The 17,997-nt window shown below is 43.4% G+C and overlaps 1 protein-coding gene across 9 annotated transcripts in view; it reads right to left on the reverse strand.

Annotated features, from left to right (window-relative positions):
- Positions 1-17,709, reverse strand: part of LOC144115190 (uncharacterized) — a 48,408-nt gene extending 30,699 nt beyond the window's left edge. For 5 of the 9 annotated variants that reach the window (XM_077649454.1, XM_077649453.1, XM_077649451.1 and 2 more), the window contains exons 1-3: positions 17,635-17,709; positions 16,358-16,449; positions 14,529-14,783 (exon numbers count right to left, since the gene is read on the reverse strand). In XM_077649454.1, the coding sequence (XP_077505580.1) occupies positions 14,529-14,534 (6 nt within the window). In that variant the 5' untranslated portion in view covers positions 14,535-14,783; positions 16,358-16,449; positions 17,635-17,709. The other 4 variants (XM_077649448.1, XM_077649447.1, XM_077649450.1 and 1 more) reach the window with 4 other exon arrangements.
- Between the last annotated feature and the right edge of the window lie 288 nt (positions 17,710-17,997).

The raw sequence follows: 17,997 nt of genomic DNA on the forward strand, positions 1-17,997 counted from the left end.
TGAAAGCACAATGTGGTTTATTTATACGAAAAATTTTAAGTCATGCGTAAAAACGTTTATTTTTACAAGATTTTGAACGATTAGGCTCTGCTATCGCTTGTAAACTTAAAATGACAGCCTTGCCATGAAATATTTTTTTTCTGGAAAAAACAAGGTGCAAAAATCTGCGACAGTACATAGCAAGACATGAGTTTTTTTAAGAAATCAAACTCAGTCAAGCGCAAAGTCTGGATCATTCGGCGCGGAATGACCTCATTCAGTATAAGACAACAACAAAATACACGGCCAACTTATCACCAGGTATATAGCAGCACTTATATGGGTCAAAATATTGGCCGGACTACAAGAAGCTTCTGTAATGCCTGAAAAATGACATAAAAAAGATCTAAAGACCAAATGGCACACAAAATTAGAAGATAAATCTGAGAGAAGCAATAAAAACAGCATTTCATCTGACGCACATTTGAAAGAGTAATGGAAAGGAAACCCGACTTTAAACAAAAAACAGTGAAAACCAATAAAAATAGCCACAAGTTAAGCAGTATGAGCATTCTAAATGGCAACACATACAATGTAGACATGTGTGACACCTCCCAATTTATGCATTAGTGCCCGGTCAAAAATTTTCCTGCAAACTTTCCTTGCCTCTTTAAAAGTAGAGGTGCCAAATTTTTGTATCTATTTTTTGTTTTGGTGTAATGCGCTTTTTATCTTTGGTGTGATGAGAGTCACAACGTGGAATTCACCTACGGCAACTGAATGATTTATGATTATTTTTTTGCATGTTTTTTTTTTCGGTTTTGGTCTCAAAAGGCAAACAATAGCTTTAACGTACAAGAAGCAATCGGGTAATGTGAGGCGTGCAAAAAGAGCGAGTCACTCCGTGTTTATTTTTTGTCATTCTGAACCTTGAACAGGCATTCGTAAGAGTTGATTATGAATTAAAACAATCAAAGCAGCACCACGCTAGTCTTTGTATGCCTCACTTGGCAAGAACCAGCCATGTATGTCACAGCTGTTGTTCGGCTATTGAAACTGAAATTGAAATAGCATGAGATAACAAAATTCAATTATAAATTATTTACCACATGTTGCAGCAATCTACATGACGGTGTATTTTCTAATGTGCTGCGGATCAGTTTAAAGAGAGAAAACGCAACAAAAGAGGCAACTTCAGGTAGTTTTCCAATATCTTGACTGAATGAGCGCATCCCATTCCTAGGACTCCCCTATCTCTGGCACAAGAAGCAATTTTTCAAAATCAAAAGTGGAACTATTTTAAAGCAGAAAACCGAACATCAGTTTACAATCAAGGATGATGCTTCGGTCAATGCAGCAATGCTCTCATGAACATTATACAGAGAACACTCGTATGCGCATTGAATGGCAGAAATACTGACTGGCAATGACCCCATTCATAACATGCCTTTGGCGACCTAATACAAGTACGAAAATTGATTCTTCATGCGGGCAGAGTAATAACGTGTGCCTAATGTTTGTGATGGTTGCGAATGTATTGTTGCCCACAGAAATCATCGGAACTGAGGCTAAGGAAACAGCAAACTTGAAAATGGATAGGCAAAGGAACGAATTCCGCACAGGCTGCCATACCTGCAAGAAAAAATCAGGATTGGGAGGAAAACTCGGAGCCAATGTTTCACCACAATACATGACTAAAAAAATTCCCGGAGTTGCCCTTAAGGACTGCACCGTTTCTGAACTGCAGACAGCGACAGCATGCTTTGCAGTGGGCTGACGCATGTGTATTATGGCTCGAACGGGGCAACACAGCGTGCTCCCTTCCCACAGCATTGCAGTAACTACAATAGACTTCCATTAATACGAACTCAGTTATGATGACTTCTAAGATAGGACGAACAAAGCAAGACCATTTGGTTGGTTTCCCTTAAAACTCAATGTTAAAAATCCGCTTTAAGGACACTCTCCCCCAACTCGCGTTTCTTTCTACCTCGTCTGTTTATACTAAAACTTTCACAGTATGTTCTCGACAGTTTTTTGATCCTTTGTGCCAAGTTTCGCAGTGGGCAGGTGTTCTATTGCAGTGCAAAGAACTTTCAAATTTCCCACATCATGGCAATATCTGGCAGAGGGCAACAATGCGTGTGTGATGCCAATGGATGCACGACCATCGATATTTGCTCTGCTGAACGACAAAAGTGTAGAGCTGGTTTCTGGTCATTTCAGACAAATAATGGCCCAAGCTCGCACTTGCTCTCACCAGCTCAGCCAATCAATGAGCACAAGATAGACTTTGTGAAAATATCTGTGATGTCGTAGGGTGGCGGTCTGCCGTGGAGTCATTGTTAGGTCGAAACATGATATAGGTTTCCTGGGTTTTCATCCTTTGAAATACTTCTATTTGGTATTTTGAAAAACGGCTTTTTAAACCAGAGTGAGGAGACTATAGAATGTGACGTGACTACCACCAAAAAATGTTCAAAAAACCCCCCCGAGATGGCCTTTAATATAAATTGTTTCGCGTGTCATTCATTTCATGTTCTCGTGTCAAAAGAATGCTTCCAACTGGTAACGAAAAATGCTTCGTGCTGGTTGTTTGCAAGGTAGGTATCCTGTTACTTTGAGCTTTCCTTGGCTATTTTTGACCCTTCTGTAGGTTTTGTTTTTTACTAGGAAATTTGCTCTGCAATATGGAATTACGAGTTCTATCACATTCCCACTATTGCAGCCTGTAAGCAGATGCAGTCATTTTCTGAGAAGGACGTACGCAATAGACATTGTTTTTTCAGCACTTGACTGGCCCTACCTTCTCAGCATTGTTTCCTCCGTGTTTCATCAACTTGTGCAAAATTCTACTTTGCTAAATACATTCCCAGAGCAGTTTTTAAGTGCTTCACTCTACTGCTTTACAACGACTTGAAATGCGATTTTTATTCTGAACAATTGGTCAAACCTACCCAAGTGCTAACTGGACAGCAAGTTACAAAGAGGACATCAACCTGAGTCTTTACATTGTGCAGATGTTTAACCATGACACTCAGCACTCTGACTCCCCTGTGCATTTGGACAGTGTCATTGTTCCTGCCAGTACTTCAGATATACTCCCTGTATTATCATAGATCTCGAGCATTGTGCCCCTGTAGACTTGAGCAGCAAAGGAGACTTCATGATGCTAAAGTACAGACGTAAGCACCTTCCTAACAGTTTCGTAAGCCTGCAGAATTTAAGCTTGTTCAGTTCCAAAAATATGCCAACTGTGATTTGAATAGTCATTAATTCAAACCATGCGAGATCCTGCCTTTGCAAAAAAATGTGCAGCTGACTGCAGAACAACATTCCTACAAGTGTGCTCATTTGGCAAGGAAAAAACGCTATACATAGTTAAATAATATAAATAGCCACTTCCCTAAATTATATAGAAACAAATAGAAAAAAAGGCCGTCATGACAAAGTGATATGACTTCCACCACCTTGAACACATGACCAATCAAATCAGTACAAACACCTGTGGCACCCCAAGAAGCTGACAAAAGAAAACTGACTCCCCAGCAGCATAATGAAAAGGGCATGCTTGCACATGAATATGCCCCAGGGGCTTCAGTTGCATGACCGGAAAGCAGGAGGTCAAGTATGATGTTCTCTCATGACAGTGCACTTTACATGTTGACATTGTATGTGCTAGTCATCTACATTGCTAAGCGAATATGTACAAGGCTGTTGACTGTTGTCATTGCAATATGTTGGCACTGCTGGCTAGAGGGCCCCGTATGGGGGCCTATGCACTTCATTCTCGTGGGGTATCCGTTACTAACTAATAGGCCGAGATGCAAATTTACAGCGAGAACAAAGAACCAGGGCTCCCAAATGAATAAAGAAGGCTTCAACTAGTATAATTAATTATTCGTAAACAGAGATGCTACTAATGCACCTACTGTTTCCAATCTAGCATCTAGTGACAACAAGTGACGATCTTCAAAAACAGCAGTGGTCCCACAGGCGCTCATGCCAGTAGAGCCAATGTGGCTTTGATCACTTTCGAGAAAGCAATTCATAGCTAAAAACAATCCTTTAGATGCAAGAAAAAGCACTTTTACATGTAGTACTGCATCCTTACTACTGCACTTTTTGTTCACTTACAAGTCAACAAACACTGCTCGTATATTGTAACAAAAAATTAACCTGTATGCCATTAGCGTACCAGGCTCACTGAATCAGTAGAAAAGAGAAAAAACAGCGGCAGCATAACCCCATTCCATAAATGGGATCTTGATTCTAGTACACTCTGGCACTGCTCAAGTGAGTTCTTATGTTCTGGACGCAGCTGAGGCTAGAAAACCAACAATTTTCAGCAATATGCGAGATGGGAAAAGCTTGCACTGCACTAGTAATTTAATGCTTGCATTTTTAAAGCAAAGGCTCCAAACTGCTTGGAAATACTGCTCTAAGTGAAATTGCAATGCTCAATATAAAAACGATGAGCTTTTCGTTTTATGAGGCATGTTCAGTACATTACACTGTATTGGACAGAAATTCATGCCAAGAAACAGTTTATTTTTGTGAATATTGGAAGTATGAATGCAAGTTCCCTTTCTAAGAGGCTTCATACCACTGACCACACTCCTGCTCTTGCATGTAGCCTGCAAAATGGCTTCACAATGTAAAAGGTCACTTTCTCGAGCTAGTCGGTAGATGCTCATCAGGTAAAGGCACAGCACGATTGCGACAAGATGTACGAAGCAGATAGACACGGTGCTGAGTCCCAATTGATGACCTTTATCACTGTCACGCAATAAATAAGTGAAAAACGAGCAGAACAAACATGTGGCACTGCATCAAAAATTGACTGCATGGAGCAAAAACAATGGTAAATAAAAACTAACAGAAAAATGTTCAAAAACGTACAAAAACCACCACTCTGTCGTTTAAACTGCTGAGGTAGTCTAGTTCTCTTAGTGTGAGCGCAACAGAAGGTTTGCCAATGCACCTGTCTTGCTCGTGATGAATCAAACGCCTCAACAACAATCTCTCGCATTCTGTGGTCCTTATGCATGTACACTAAAGTTGTCCGGCTGAAAACAGGGGTGCAGCTTTTGCACGGCAGCCAATGTATGACCAGAATGCGTTTGGGAGGTGGTTTTAAGAAGCGTTTGTGTCCCCTTCGGCAGTCAGTTAGGCATTTCCCTCTTTGGCCGATATAACATAGTCCACAGGATAGCTCCATTCTGTACACCATATGTTCGTGGCACTGTAGAATGCAGGTGGCAGCCCTTCCCGGCTGATGCTCTTGCAGAGGTTTGGAATTTGTTTGCAGCAGGGAATACTACTCACACCAGCTCTAGCTTCTACTCTTATCAAGTTGTGAGACATAACTTGTCTCACCTATGTCTCACAACTTGAAAAGAATAGCAGCTAGAGCCGATGCTCAGTCAACTGATTGTTAAAGAACCAGTTTGAAATGCCCACTAAATCTTTCATCATGCCATTTTGCACTGCAGACACCGAATTACCTGTGAACATGAGGGCAGTGTCGTCTGCATACTGAGAATCTTGGAGTATGAAACTGCACATGGAAGGTCATTCACATAAAGGGAAAACAGTATAGGCCCCAGGACAGATCCTTGGGGAACTCGGCATTTTATGTTCTTATATATAGACTCATGATATTTAAATACCACTTTTTATTGTCGATATGATAAGTAACTATAGTCGGGTACAACTTTAGAAGACAGGAGAGGCCCCGCCCAGATGACCGAAGCGCAGCAGCCAATTGCCTCCGCGACTAAAGAAATAGTCCCGCTCAAAAAATTGTGACTGCTTCTAAAACGCGTATTTCTCTGTATAAATAAGATTTGTGTATCTTGATGAGTGGTTTAGTAAAACTATCATGATGCAAATGCTTCAGCACATGCCGGATCGCGAGAGAAAAATAACTCCGTGCCTTCTACAACGCTGTGCGTCGTCTGCTACGGAGCGAGATCAACGGCACCAAGCATCTAATTACAAAACAGTCTGGCTCAATAGCATAGGATTCATATGTACTTTTTGTGTGTTTTCACAAGCTTATTTTTCAATTGCTACTTGTTGCTTTTTTTTTTTGCGGTTGCGAACCTACAATCTCGTGAGTTCACGCACGTTCGCGCACGGCATTCCGTACCTCTTTTCCGCCATGGAGCCCAGCGAGGTGACATCGGAACACGAGCCTTTGTTGCCGAACGAGCCTTGTGTCGCATCGATGATCACACCACCAAGGAGCCTCGGCAAGAGCAAGAGCGGCCGCATCCTGAACAGCGATTGTTTTGGCGTAACAGGGAGCCTGAACGCAGCGTAGAGGAGACGAGCAAGTTTGTCGCTGACATGCTCGGTGTCAGCGAGAGGACTGTGTTCAGGGTGAAGAAGGAAGTTAAAGCTTTGCATTTTTCTGGTGGCAAACTGACGACACCGTCCCGAAAGCGCCCACGCAATGAGGAGAACAGAAGACGCAGCGCGAAGTTTGACAGCTTCACGTTGTGCGTGCTGAGGTCATGTGTACACGATTTCTTTCGCCGCAACAAGATACCGACGGTCAAGAAGATCACTACCGAGTTCTCGGAACGTATGGAACTCCCATCACTAAGGAGGTGGACTGTGCGTCACCTGCTTGCCGAGATCGGCTTCAAGCACGAAAAGAGAAGCCGCAACTCGCTGCTTATCGACCGGGATGACATCACCGATTGGCGGAATCGCTACCTCCGTGACATGGAGCGCTACCGAGCGGAAGGCCGAAAGATCTTCTACCTGGTTGAGACATGGGTGACGGCGGGACACACTCGGTCGATCGTGTGGACAGACACCGTGGTGCAGAAGCGCGGAAGCCTGTTCGCTCGAGCAAATGGCCTAACGACGGGTCTAAAACAACCTTCTGGGAAAGGTCAGCGCCTGATCGTCATGCACATCGGCAGCGAGGATGGCTTCGTCGACGGCTGCTTGGATGTATTCCGAGGCCAAAAGACAGGCGACTACCACGAGGAAATGGACGGCAATCGCTTTGAGGGCTGGTTTAATGGCATTCTGCAGAAGTTGCCAGCTGGTAGCGTCATTGTTTTAGACAATGCACCTTACCATAGCCGGCAGAAAAGAAATTGCCAACAACGGCCTGGAAGAAGGAGAAGATACAGGAGTGGCTCACAAGCAAGAAGATCACCTACGCTGAAAGGATGATAAAGAAGCAGCTGCTTGAGCTGGTGGCATCTGTAAAGTCACACTTTCTGAGCTACATCGTAGACAATGCAGCTGTAAGCGCCGGTTGCATTGTACTCAGGCTCCCGCTGTACCACTGCGAATTTAATCCCATTGAGCTTGTTTGGGCCAAGGTCAAAAATGGCATCGCTGCGGACAGCAGAGACTTCAAGCTGTCCACGGTCGACGCCATCTTGAGGGAGAAAATCAAGCACGTAGCGGCGGAAGACTGGGCGAAGAGCATTCAGCACGTGATGGACTTGGAGGCAAAGTTCAGACTTGACACGTCTGGGAGTGAGCACATTCAACCCATCATCATCCAGCTGGGTGAAGATGACACTGAAGAAAGCGACTCCGACTGCGAGCTGTCTGGCATTGAGCCACTCGACGAAGCATAACGGCTTCTTTTAACGAAAGAACAGCCTTTATTAGGGCTACCAAAATTTTTCCCGTTGGTTCGCAACAGACAACCATCCATTCTGTGACCTCTGAAACAAATAAGCAGTTCCATTTATGGCGTATTCCTTATAATAGAAGCTCAATTCTGATAAGCAACGTCCAGCACACATTGTGCTCGATTTAAGAAGTGGCATAGAAACATGTTTAAATGCTGGTATATCTGAATTGAAACACAACTGTTAACTCTGATTATCTTTGGCGGTCTCAAAATGCTCATTCAGGCAGCCACCATCTAGTTTGACGGGCCCCATGTTGAAATAACAGTATTCAAGCACGCTTTATAGCTCTGTTAGAAGTCTGCACTGGAAATCGCAGTCATGTCATAGCCAGTGCTGCTGCGATACCAGTAGTCAACACGAAACTGACAGCCACTGTTAGCAGCTTGCACGCCAAAGCACATTCATGTGGTTGCATTGTTTATTTTGGTTATCTGGCTCACACAAGATGATGAGAATAAGAGAATAAATATAAAGCATAATTAGCTTATTGAGGCCCAAAATGCTCATTCAGGCAGCCATCGTCGAGTTTGACGGGCCCCATGTTGAAATAACAGTAGTCAGAGCACGCTTTATGGCTCTGTTAGCGGTATGCACTGGAAATCGCAGTCATGTCATAGCCAGTGCTGCTGCGATACTAGTAGTCAACACGAAACTGACAGCCACTGTTAGCAGCTTGCACGCCAAAGCACATTCATGTGGTTGCATTGTTTGTTTTGGTTATCTGGCTCACACAAGTAATGAGAATAAGAGAATAAATATAAAGCATCATTAGCTTATTGAGGCCCAAAATGCTCATTCAGGCAGCCATCATCGAGTTTGACGGGCCCCATGTTGAAATAACAGTAGTCAGAGCACGCTTTATGGCTCTGTTAGCAGTATGCACTGGAAATCGCAGTCATGTCATAGCCAGTGCTGCTGCGATACTAGTAGTCAACACGAAACTGACAGCCACTGTTAGCAGCTTGCACGCCAAAGCACATTCATGTGGTTGCATTGTTTGTTTTGGTTATCTGGCTCACACAAGTAATGAGAATAAGAGAATAAGTATAAAGCATCATTAGCTTATTGAGGCCCAAAATGCTCATTCAGGCAGCCATCGTCGAGTTTGACGGGCCCCATGTTGAAATAACAGTAGTCAGAGCACGCTTTATGGCTCTGTTAGCAGTATGCACTGGAAATCGCAGTCATGTCATAGCCAGTGCTGCTGCGATACTAGTAGTCAACACGAAACTGACAGCCACTGTTAGCAGCTTGCACGCCAAAGCACATTCATGTGGTTGCATTGTTTGTTTTGGTTATCTGGCTCACACAAGTAATGAGAATAAGAGAATAAATATAAAGCATCATTAGCTTATTGAGGCCCAAAATGCTCATTCAGGCAGCCATCGTCGAGTTTGACGGGCCCCATTTTGAAATAACAGTAGTCAGAGCACGCTTTATGGCTCTGTTAGCAGTATGCACTGGAAATCGCAGTCATGTCATAGCCAGTGCTGCTGCAATACTAGTAGTCAACACGAAACTGACAGCCACTGTTAGCAGCTTGCATGCCAAAGCACATTCATGTGGTTGCATTGTTTGTTTTGGTTATCTGGCTCACACAAGTAATGAGAATAAGAGAATAAATATAAAGCATCATTAGCTTATTGAGGCCCAAAATGCTCATTCAGGCAGCCATCGTCGAGTTTGACAGGCCCCATGTTGAAATAACAGTAGTCAGAGCACGCTTTATGGCTCTGTTAGCAGTATGCACTGGAAATCGCAGTCATGTCATAGCCAGTGCTGCTGCGATACTAGTAGTCAACACGAAACTGACAGCCACTGTTAGCAGCTTGCACGCCAAAGCACATTCATGTGGTTGCATTGTTTGTTTTGGTTATCTGGCTCACACAAGTAATGAGAATAAGAGAATAAATATAAAGCATCATTAGCTTATTGAGGCCCAAAATGCTCATTCAGGCAGCCATCGTCGAGTTTGACGGGCCCCATGTTGAAATAACAGTAGTCAGAGCACGCTTTATGGCTCTGTTAGCAGTATGCACTGAAAAATGCAGCCTTGTCATAGCCAATTTTTAATTTATTTATCTGACTCTGGCATTAACGCGAATGCAAGCACAATTATTAACGTGAATAACTTTGCTAGCATTTTTTTGTCATATTTACGTACCGGAAAAATGCTCAGCAAGGTTGAACGTGTTTTAGTGAGTCACTTTGTACATTACAAGCCAAAGGCAAAATGACGGCCAGATTCAGACAGTGATATTGGTGAGGTAATAAATGGTGAAAGCTGAAAAAGCTCTCACAGCACTGCTTTGCTAGACTCCATTCACTAGAAAACTGCATTTGTAATGATGAAAGCGCCAAGACAGGAAATGATAATCCACTGCACAATGTTATGTGTACCCCCACATATGACGGGCAGCAAAACCATCTATTTATTAAGACTGAATGCAACAACATCGCAAGATGCTGTTGCACAATATGGCACCCTTTCATGTGTACTCCTGGCGAGCTGCCGTATGCACTGATGCATAAACACATTAACAGGGGTAAGAGACGAAGTTATTGCGCAAGCCACGTGATGTTTTTAACATTTTGTATCGGTCAATGTTTCTGTCGTCACAGCTGATAGAAGTTTCTTTAGTGCAAGTTGGTTAATCACGTTGCGACAACAGCACAAGAAGCAAGGTCAGAATAGTAGGAGAAAACACAGCAAGATGGCAGACCGAGGAGGCAAGGTAGACAAGAATGTAAGGATTTAATGACATCGAAGAAGCCAGCCCTGCTATTCACAGGACTTGGTGCTTTGAATGAGACGAGTTAATGAGATTGTAAAGGAAGAGGTGGATGCAGCATGCTTACAAGAACAAACACAAAAATAAAAGGACACAAATAGGAATAATAAACACATACACGCACAGAAGCACTCACATATTCACACACATGCACACAAACGCGAGTGCGAAAACTAAGATCTAAAATGCAAAAAAGGGGAAAATAACAAATATAAACAAACACGCAAGAAAACATGCACACACATTTAATGCAGACGCGAGTAGAGGTATTAGGAGTCAGTTCACAAGCAGCTGTGCCTACTTTGTCGTACTTTTATTCGATGTACATAATGGCTCTGTTGCCTTCACTGTCTTGGAATCGTTTTAGTAGCAACATATCATAACAACTGAAAAGCAGCGCAAAGCTGTGTTGTGGGAAAGCAAGTCGAGCGCTGGCAGCACAACTGATGTGCGATTGTGTCACAGCAGGCATTCTACATCTGGCGCGTGCAGTGAGTGAAGAATTCTAAGCCATACAGAGACGCGAATTCATGCCAAGCTCCCTTGTAAAGGCACCAGTGTATCGGTCATAATTTTATATTAGTACTAAGGCTGACATTAAGGAAACAAACACTGCTCCCACACGCCTGGCCGTTAATAATCCAATGACATTCGCTCAAGCAGCGCGTGTTAGTCACTGATTGTTAGCACTGGTGGAAAGTGATCAATCGACGGTGCTACACAACACTCGAACGACGCCCTGCTAGACGCTCGGCTATCTTATCATACTGCTGCCAATGATCGAACGTTTGCGCGCTGAGCTGGCAGCAACAAATCTTTGCGTTGGAGGTTGCTTCCGCAAATATTTTCGGTTGAGGAACTCGTAGGTTGGTTTCATCCGCGCAAGCTTTTCTCATTTATCCTGAGAAATGTTTTGCTCCATCACTTCGCCACGTCCGACGTGAAACGCAGGGGCACAATACACTAACACACCCGCCGCTCACAGTAGGTACCAGACTTTGGCAAATTCTCCTCGTCGTAACTTCACTTAGGAGCAAAACAAAACACCATAGAACAAACACGCACGATGTTTGTTTGCAGCGGTGTGCCGCTGCGGGATCCTGTTTCCAGACGAAGCGCAGCGCAGTCACCGATGTTCGCTGTAACCTTTTTTCGTCGCCTCACGGCTCAGAACAAACGCACGCGGCACAAGTTGTGCATCGTAAGCTTGCAATAATATTTCCGACATGACAGACGCCCACAAACAATTCGAATTCACTCTGACGAAGGGAGACGCACACAGCTGACGCGACTCGGCCCAGTTCGAAGCGAGGGCGGCCATGTTAGGCATGTTCTCCGTCGGCGGGGTCACCGGCCGTCCGGCTCATGACGTCACCTGAAGTGCGCGCCTATTGGCGGAGGCTCGTGTGCATCTGCCATTGAGGGGCAAATGCCGCTGCCTTCTTAAGTTGTACCCGTCTATAGTGAAAAATTTCAGCGTATCATCAAAAAGCCCATAAGCGGAAAATTTTTTTAATAGTATCAAATGCGATACACTGTGAATGCCTTCTTCTTCAGGACTAAAAAAAAATGCTGATTGCAATTTTGTTATTATGGAGAGCTGAATTTATCAAATGGAAAAGTGTTAGAACCACTGTAGAGGTAGACCTATTTGGGACAAAGCCATGCTGCTGAAGAGAGATTATGTTATTCTAACAAATATTCTTAGCTGTGCAGCGAATAGTTTCTCAAAAATAGTATTGATAATACTTAGTGCTCATATCGGTCGATAACTGCTTGGATCGTTTTGGGCCCCACTTTTGTAAACAGGATCAACTTTGGCTACTTTGAGAATATTTGGACAGCAACTAGACTCAGTCACATGTTTATATATAGAACACCATGGAATAGACAGAATGTCAGTGTTGTACTTAAATATTGCAGTGTGAATACCGTCATGTCCAACTGCTTTATTAACCGGCAGTGTGACTAATACAGATATAACGCCCTCGACAGTAATCGTACTGAGATTAAAGTTGTTGTCGACAGCCCTAGGTAGGTTAATATGTATAAGCGAAATTAGACGAGAACTGATTTGCAAGGGTTTCAGCAATATTAGCAAAGTAGCTATTAAAATCATTAACAATTTGCACGGAACAGCCATCAGGGGTAATGCGTTTCATTTGTCCACGTCCTGTGACATCCTTTACAATTTTCCACACTTGTTTCGAATGAATGCTGGGTTTCATGACAAGGTTGGCATAATGCTTGAATTGTCCGCGATAATAACTGTTTTGTTTTGCTTGCATTTGTGATAAATGGAATCTTTTTCTTTAGAACACCAAGTATACAATCATTAATCCATGGGCGCACAGCTTCTTCGTACTTGTGACATGCGCCTTCGCGCATGGATTTCATTATAGTGTTTAATATAGAATGGATGAAGTTCTCGCATTCTGTGTTGACATCACTGTCATAATATTTTAAACTCAATGCCCTGCAAGAGGTTTGGGGCACTGGCATAATTCACTCGAGTTCATCTCGAGAGTACATTTTGCAATACGGATGCAAGTAACTGTGCGGTAAAAACATGAAAGTTAGACAGTGATCAGCAATAGTTGTTTCACAAACGCCAATGCGCACGGTCATTTCGTTGTCACAGTACATATGATTAATAGGGGTTGAAGATTTCTGCGTTGTTCTAGTAGGAGAACTACTAACATTTTTAAGGTTAAATGACTAAATAAGAAGCAAGTATTCGCACTCAGAACATCACCATAAAAAAGGTCAATATAGACGTCACTGCATATAACAATGGGACATTAGAACTCATTAGCGGATTGATGACAGTTTCCATATCCAAGAGAAATTTCTTTATGCTCGGGTTGGAAGGTCGGTATACTACCCCAATATTAAGAACACACCTGAGGTGAACAAAGAGTTTTTGACAGACTGCTTACTACATGAACTATCCGTGATGCCCTGGTAATAAACATCTTTCTGTACAAAAAGTGATACCCCACCACCGCATGATGCGCAGGACCTTTGTAGCGATGCCATGGCATATCCAGGTATTTCAGCGGTTTCATTTTCTTTTAACCGCTTTTGCGTGATTGCAATAACCTCATAGAAGAAGTGCAGTGATAAATACACAAGAGGGTGGTCTAAATTTTTGCGTATGCTGCGAAAATTGCAATGTAGGAAAAAAATAATTTCTCTTTCTCTCCAGATTCGCTCGATTTGCAAAATACCGACAGCCATTGTGTTAGAGAATTTGTCGCAAGTCTTCTCCACTTATCACGAGTATAACATTTCAATTTTAAACTTTTTGCATCAGAATTTTCCCATCTGATATCCATGTCAATTTCCACTTTTTGTCCTTCTTTGCTTTCAGTGCCATTCCTAGGAGTACTTAGTTTGCAGGACATATGTGCTCATTCACGTAAATGGGCATCTCGCCCTCAAACCCCAAGTGAGGAACATTCAGACTTTGTTTCTTAGCATTGTCCAGAAGTTTATCCCACACAGTACAAGAAAAAAATTTGACAATTATGTTTTGTTCATCTGTTTCCTTTGTGGGCACACGGTGAATGACCTCAATGTCAGACTCATCGACTTGCGAGTTCAGGCACTTCGATATTGTTTTCATGGTGGAGATGAGGTTCTCGCCCATCACTACAGGAACACCTTTTATCTGAAGGTTACTTCTTCGACTATAATGTTGCATATCAGTGAACTCCATCGTTACTTTCTTTAATTATGATGTCGAACGGTTGTTATTTCCGATTTCCTCATTTTCTGCTCTAGTAGCAGCAAGTTCCTTCCTCTGCTCCACGATTTCAGATTTGAAAGCCTCAAACTTTTCACTGCTCAAGCTCACAGATTCTTTTAATGATTGCAACTCTGTTTCAATCACTGTTTTCAGGGTACCTTTCAGTTCGTCATGCTTGGCATCAAAATGAGCAGACATCTCAGACAGTGCCTTTTCCACTTCCTTAATCGTTGATGGCGGTTTATCAGACATCACTTTCGTCAAATATGCAGCAATCCAGCAACAAGAAATACGTTCTTTTCTTCAACAGGCAAGAAAACAGCCAGCACGTACCTGCATGGAAGAAACAGGGATTAACCGCTGCTCAATGCTGCGGCTGCCTGGATTGCTCCAAAACGACGACTCTTGTCAACCAACGCAGCCTTTTCTGGCTGAATGGTGATGTCAGTCCAGGCCATGCATGCGCAGGGGGAGGTGCAGGAGGAACAACTTGCGCCGACACGTGTACTACCCTTGCAGCAGCAGAGTGATGTGCTAGCGAAGCGGTTGCAATGTTTTACCCAAGAGCGCTTGTTCGTCGTCGATGGGCTGCATGGAAAGAGCAGGGATTAACCGTTGCTCAATGTTGCGGCTTCAGGATTGCTCCAAAAATAATAAAAGATAAATAAAAAATAAGCAGGTACCTCAATGCATGCTTATACCAGAAAAAAAAACACTTTAAACACCCAGTCTGGCACATTACCTACACTGCTAGTACGCTCCATCTCACAACTTCGTAGAGTGGAGCCGAACCTATGCTAGTGAGGTGACAGTTTCCACAACTGTGACTGGCCCGTGGGCATGTGCACACTTCTGGAAGCCGTTGCCTTTCGCTCATAGTTTCTAATGCAATGCAAGAAGTGATGAGGTGGAATATGCTCCTCTGCTTGCAAGTGACAGACATACGGATTAGGAGGAGCAGGTAAATGCTACTGATTACACTGTGGCCAATGATTTAAATAATTAGGAAGCCAGCTATTGCTAGAAAAAGGTCAATGAACACGTACATCCTCGAAAAAAGAAAAAATCAGTAGGGTTACGAACCACACATCTGGATATTCTGCTTAATACAGTCTGCACTGGCATCAGAGACTGTACAGGCTTTTCTAATGCAGAGGAAATTGAAGATTTTTCAAAAAAAGAAAGCTACTCAACCTGCACTTGTCTACATCTGTATGTGTGCTCTTGGTGCCAGATGTCACACAAACTAGCCCTCCTGGCTTTCTATGCCATCTTTATCAGTGCCTCTTACTTGATGCTAACTGCGGCTGCCAGCTTGAATGCTGATGCTACAGTCAGGGTCTAGGTTTTTTTTTTTTTCAAGTTTTACCCTTGATTGTCTCATTATTCATACTTACTGATGCATTAGGCCTTTGTGACTGACTTATGTAAATGGGTGAACCTGCGTTATGTTTGTCATACAGAGGCCCGAACATCTGTACAAATATATTTAATTATAAAAGCAGGTCTTAAAACAAGCACGAAGTGAGTTGGGGTGTTGTTTAAGTAAAGGATTTTATTTTGCATCACTTTTTGTAATAACCCATTTTCCATTATTAACCAATGATGCTGACAATGTTTAGAAATTCCCATCCTCGCGACACACCTAAAGAAGATGCGCGAGAAGCCCCATTTTTTGGCCTACTCACATCAGACAAAACAAACCCATGCACACATTTGGCACTTCACTCATTTAATGCAGCATTTCAGAAAACGATGTTCAAAAATACTCACTGTTTAGCGATAACCGTATGCTGACAACGAACTAGCAGGGATGTACAGTCCCCGTCAAAAGTATACAGCTCAAAGGGTTTCGCTGTGAGGTCTGCAGCATGCCTCGTTATGCATCCTCAGCAACCGTAAATCTCTCAAAAGAAAAATGGCTTTGCGTCCTCAATCCTCCCACACTTTGGACTGCATGATGTGCTAGGGAGACATGCTAAACAGTTCAGAAGGAAACCCCGTTGGGCTGTATACTTTGACCGGGGCTGTAGAAATAAATGTGGGCATGGTTAGGCTATGTACCCAGTTTCTTGAAGCACCTCGATGAAGAAGGAAAAATGTTCCGAAGAGAACCTAACATACAATCTAAAAAGAAGCTCGCAGCAAGAACTAAAACACACCTTTGCTTCCATACTGCTCATGAATATTTCCCAGTGGCAGCAAGGTAAACGCTATGGATGTGTGGGCTCCCATGTGGAAGTAGTTGTTTCCCCTGCAGGCATTCATTTAATACCATCACGATTACAGACCACGAAAATTCACAAATTGGGGCACTCTAGCCAAACAATGAAGCTTTTAAAAACTTCAATAAGCATGCTAAAGATACCTAGCTTCAACAGCACAGGATCTCTTAATATGGGTGCCGTTGTAAAACACAAAACCTAAAATTGATGGTAGCGCCAACTGCAAAGCGGCATGATGCACAAAACAACCAGCGGTTAGCGCTTGTGCAGCAGAAAAACTGAGAGCTGAACTCAGACGTCAGGCTTACGGAATGCATGTTATGCAGAGATAAGGCACAGTCCCTGTGCACGGCCGGAAAAATTACCGCGTGTGAATAATCCATACGGCGAGGAATTTGACAAAATAGCGTTAAACGACATCAAATTTTACAGAACACACATACTTGAGCTCCTAAGCGGCATGCGCCAGTACTCTGCAACATTCATTTCGTCAAAACAATAACAGCTGCGAGACGAATGATCCTCGGCGAACTCTGTTCGGTGCTGCGTCTCTTCCTTGGATACTTTACGGAAAGAGGAGCCTGTCGCTCTGCTGGTCTTGGCACTTAGGTAGAGCCGGCAAGCCCGGAGGCTGCTATTTACGCAAAATATCCTTTGAAAAATGCGCACCAGCATGTATCGAGACATAGCTAGGATCGCGTACCTTTCGAGGCAGGTGAGTAGTCGTGCCGAGAAGCTCCCCGTCTCCACACCACGGCAGCGCTGGTATTTTTCATTAACGCTGACTTAAGGACAACGATTGCTACTTCACAAATGCATTCTGGAGCGTGAACACGCGCACATAACTTCCGCCACTCTTTCTGACTTCAAACGTTTAAAATGTGAGTGAGCGCCAGACTTTCTCCAAATCTAGAACAATGAAACGCATTCGGCAGAGCGTCCGAAGGCCGTGATCTCAGAAGAACCTGCGTAAACAAGGACAACAGACAAGAACGAAGGACAGAGGCGCGCTCTGTCCGTGTCGTCCTCCTCCTTCCTTGTCCGTTGTCCTTTTTTGCACTGGTTCTTCTGAGACCATGGCTTACCAACTAGCCCAACAAGTTTTGCTCCGAAGGCAATTTCTGTCCCCATGCGTCAGATACGGTACTCGGACAGCAGTAAACGAATCTACGCACCTCTCCAGTCATATATGCCCACTCCCTTCAACACCGTACCTCGAAAAACGCGGACGAAAACGCAGTTCACGTCAACCTCCGAAGCAGGCACACAGACTGCAGGCGGGGAAAATCAAATGGTCAAAGGTACCGATGGCCGCCTAGAGGCAGAAATGTACCTACTTTCGGTTTTTGTTTTCAAATCATTTTATTGCGCATTCTATTTTGCGTACGGAAGCTGGAATGTATTTGCAGCGCGGTGATTTGCAGCATCGCAGCACCATACATAGCGACTGCCAAAAATTGCCAGTAAAAGAGAATGCGAAGTGGTGAAATATATGATCCGAATAGAAAAGTTTCCGTAAATTAACCACTTTACTATTTTTTTAACTTTCACTCCGGTGGTTGTATTTTATTGACTGC

Source organism: Amblyomma americanum, chromosome 1 (genome assembly GCF_052857255.1).
Source record: "Amblyomma americanum isolate KBUSLIRL-KWMA chromosome 1, ASM5285725v1, whole genome shotgun sequence".
In the NCBI taxonomy this organism is placed as follows: domain Eukaryota; kingdom Metazoa; phylum Arthropoda; class Arachnida; order Ixodida; family Ixodidae; genus Amblyomma; species Amblyomma americanum.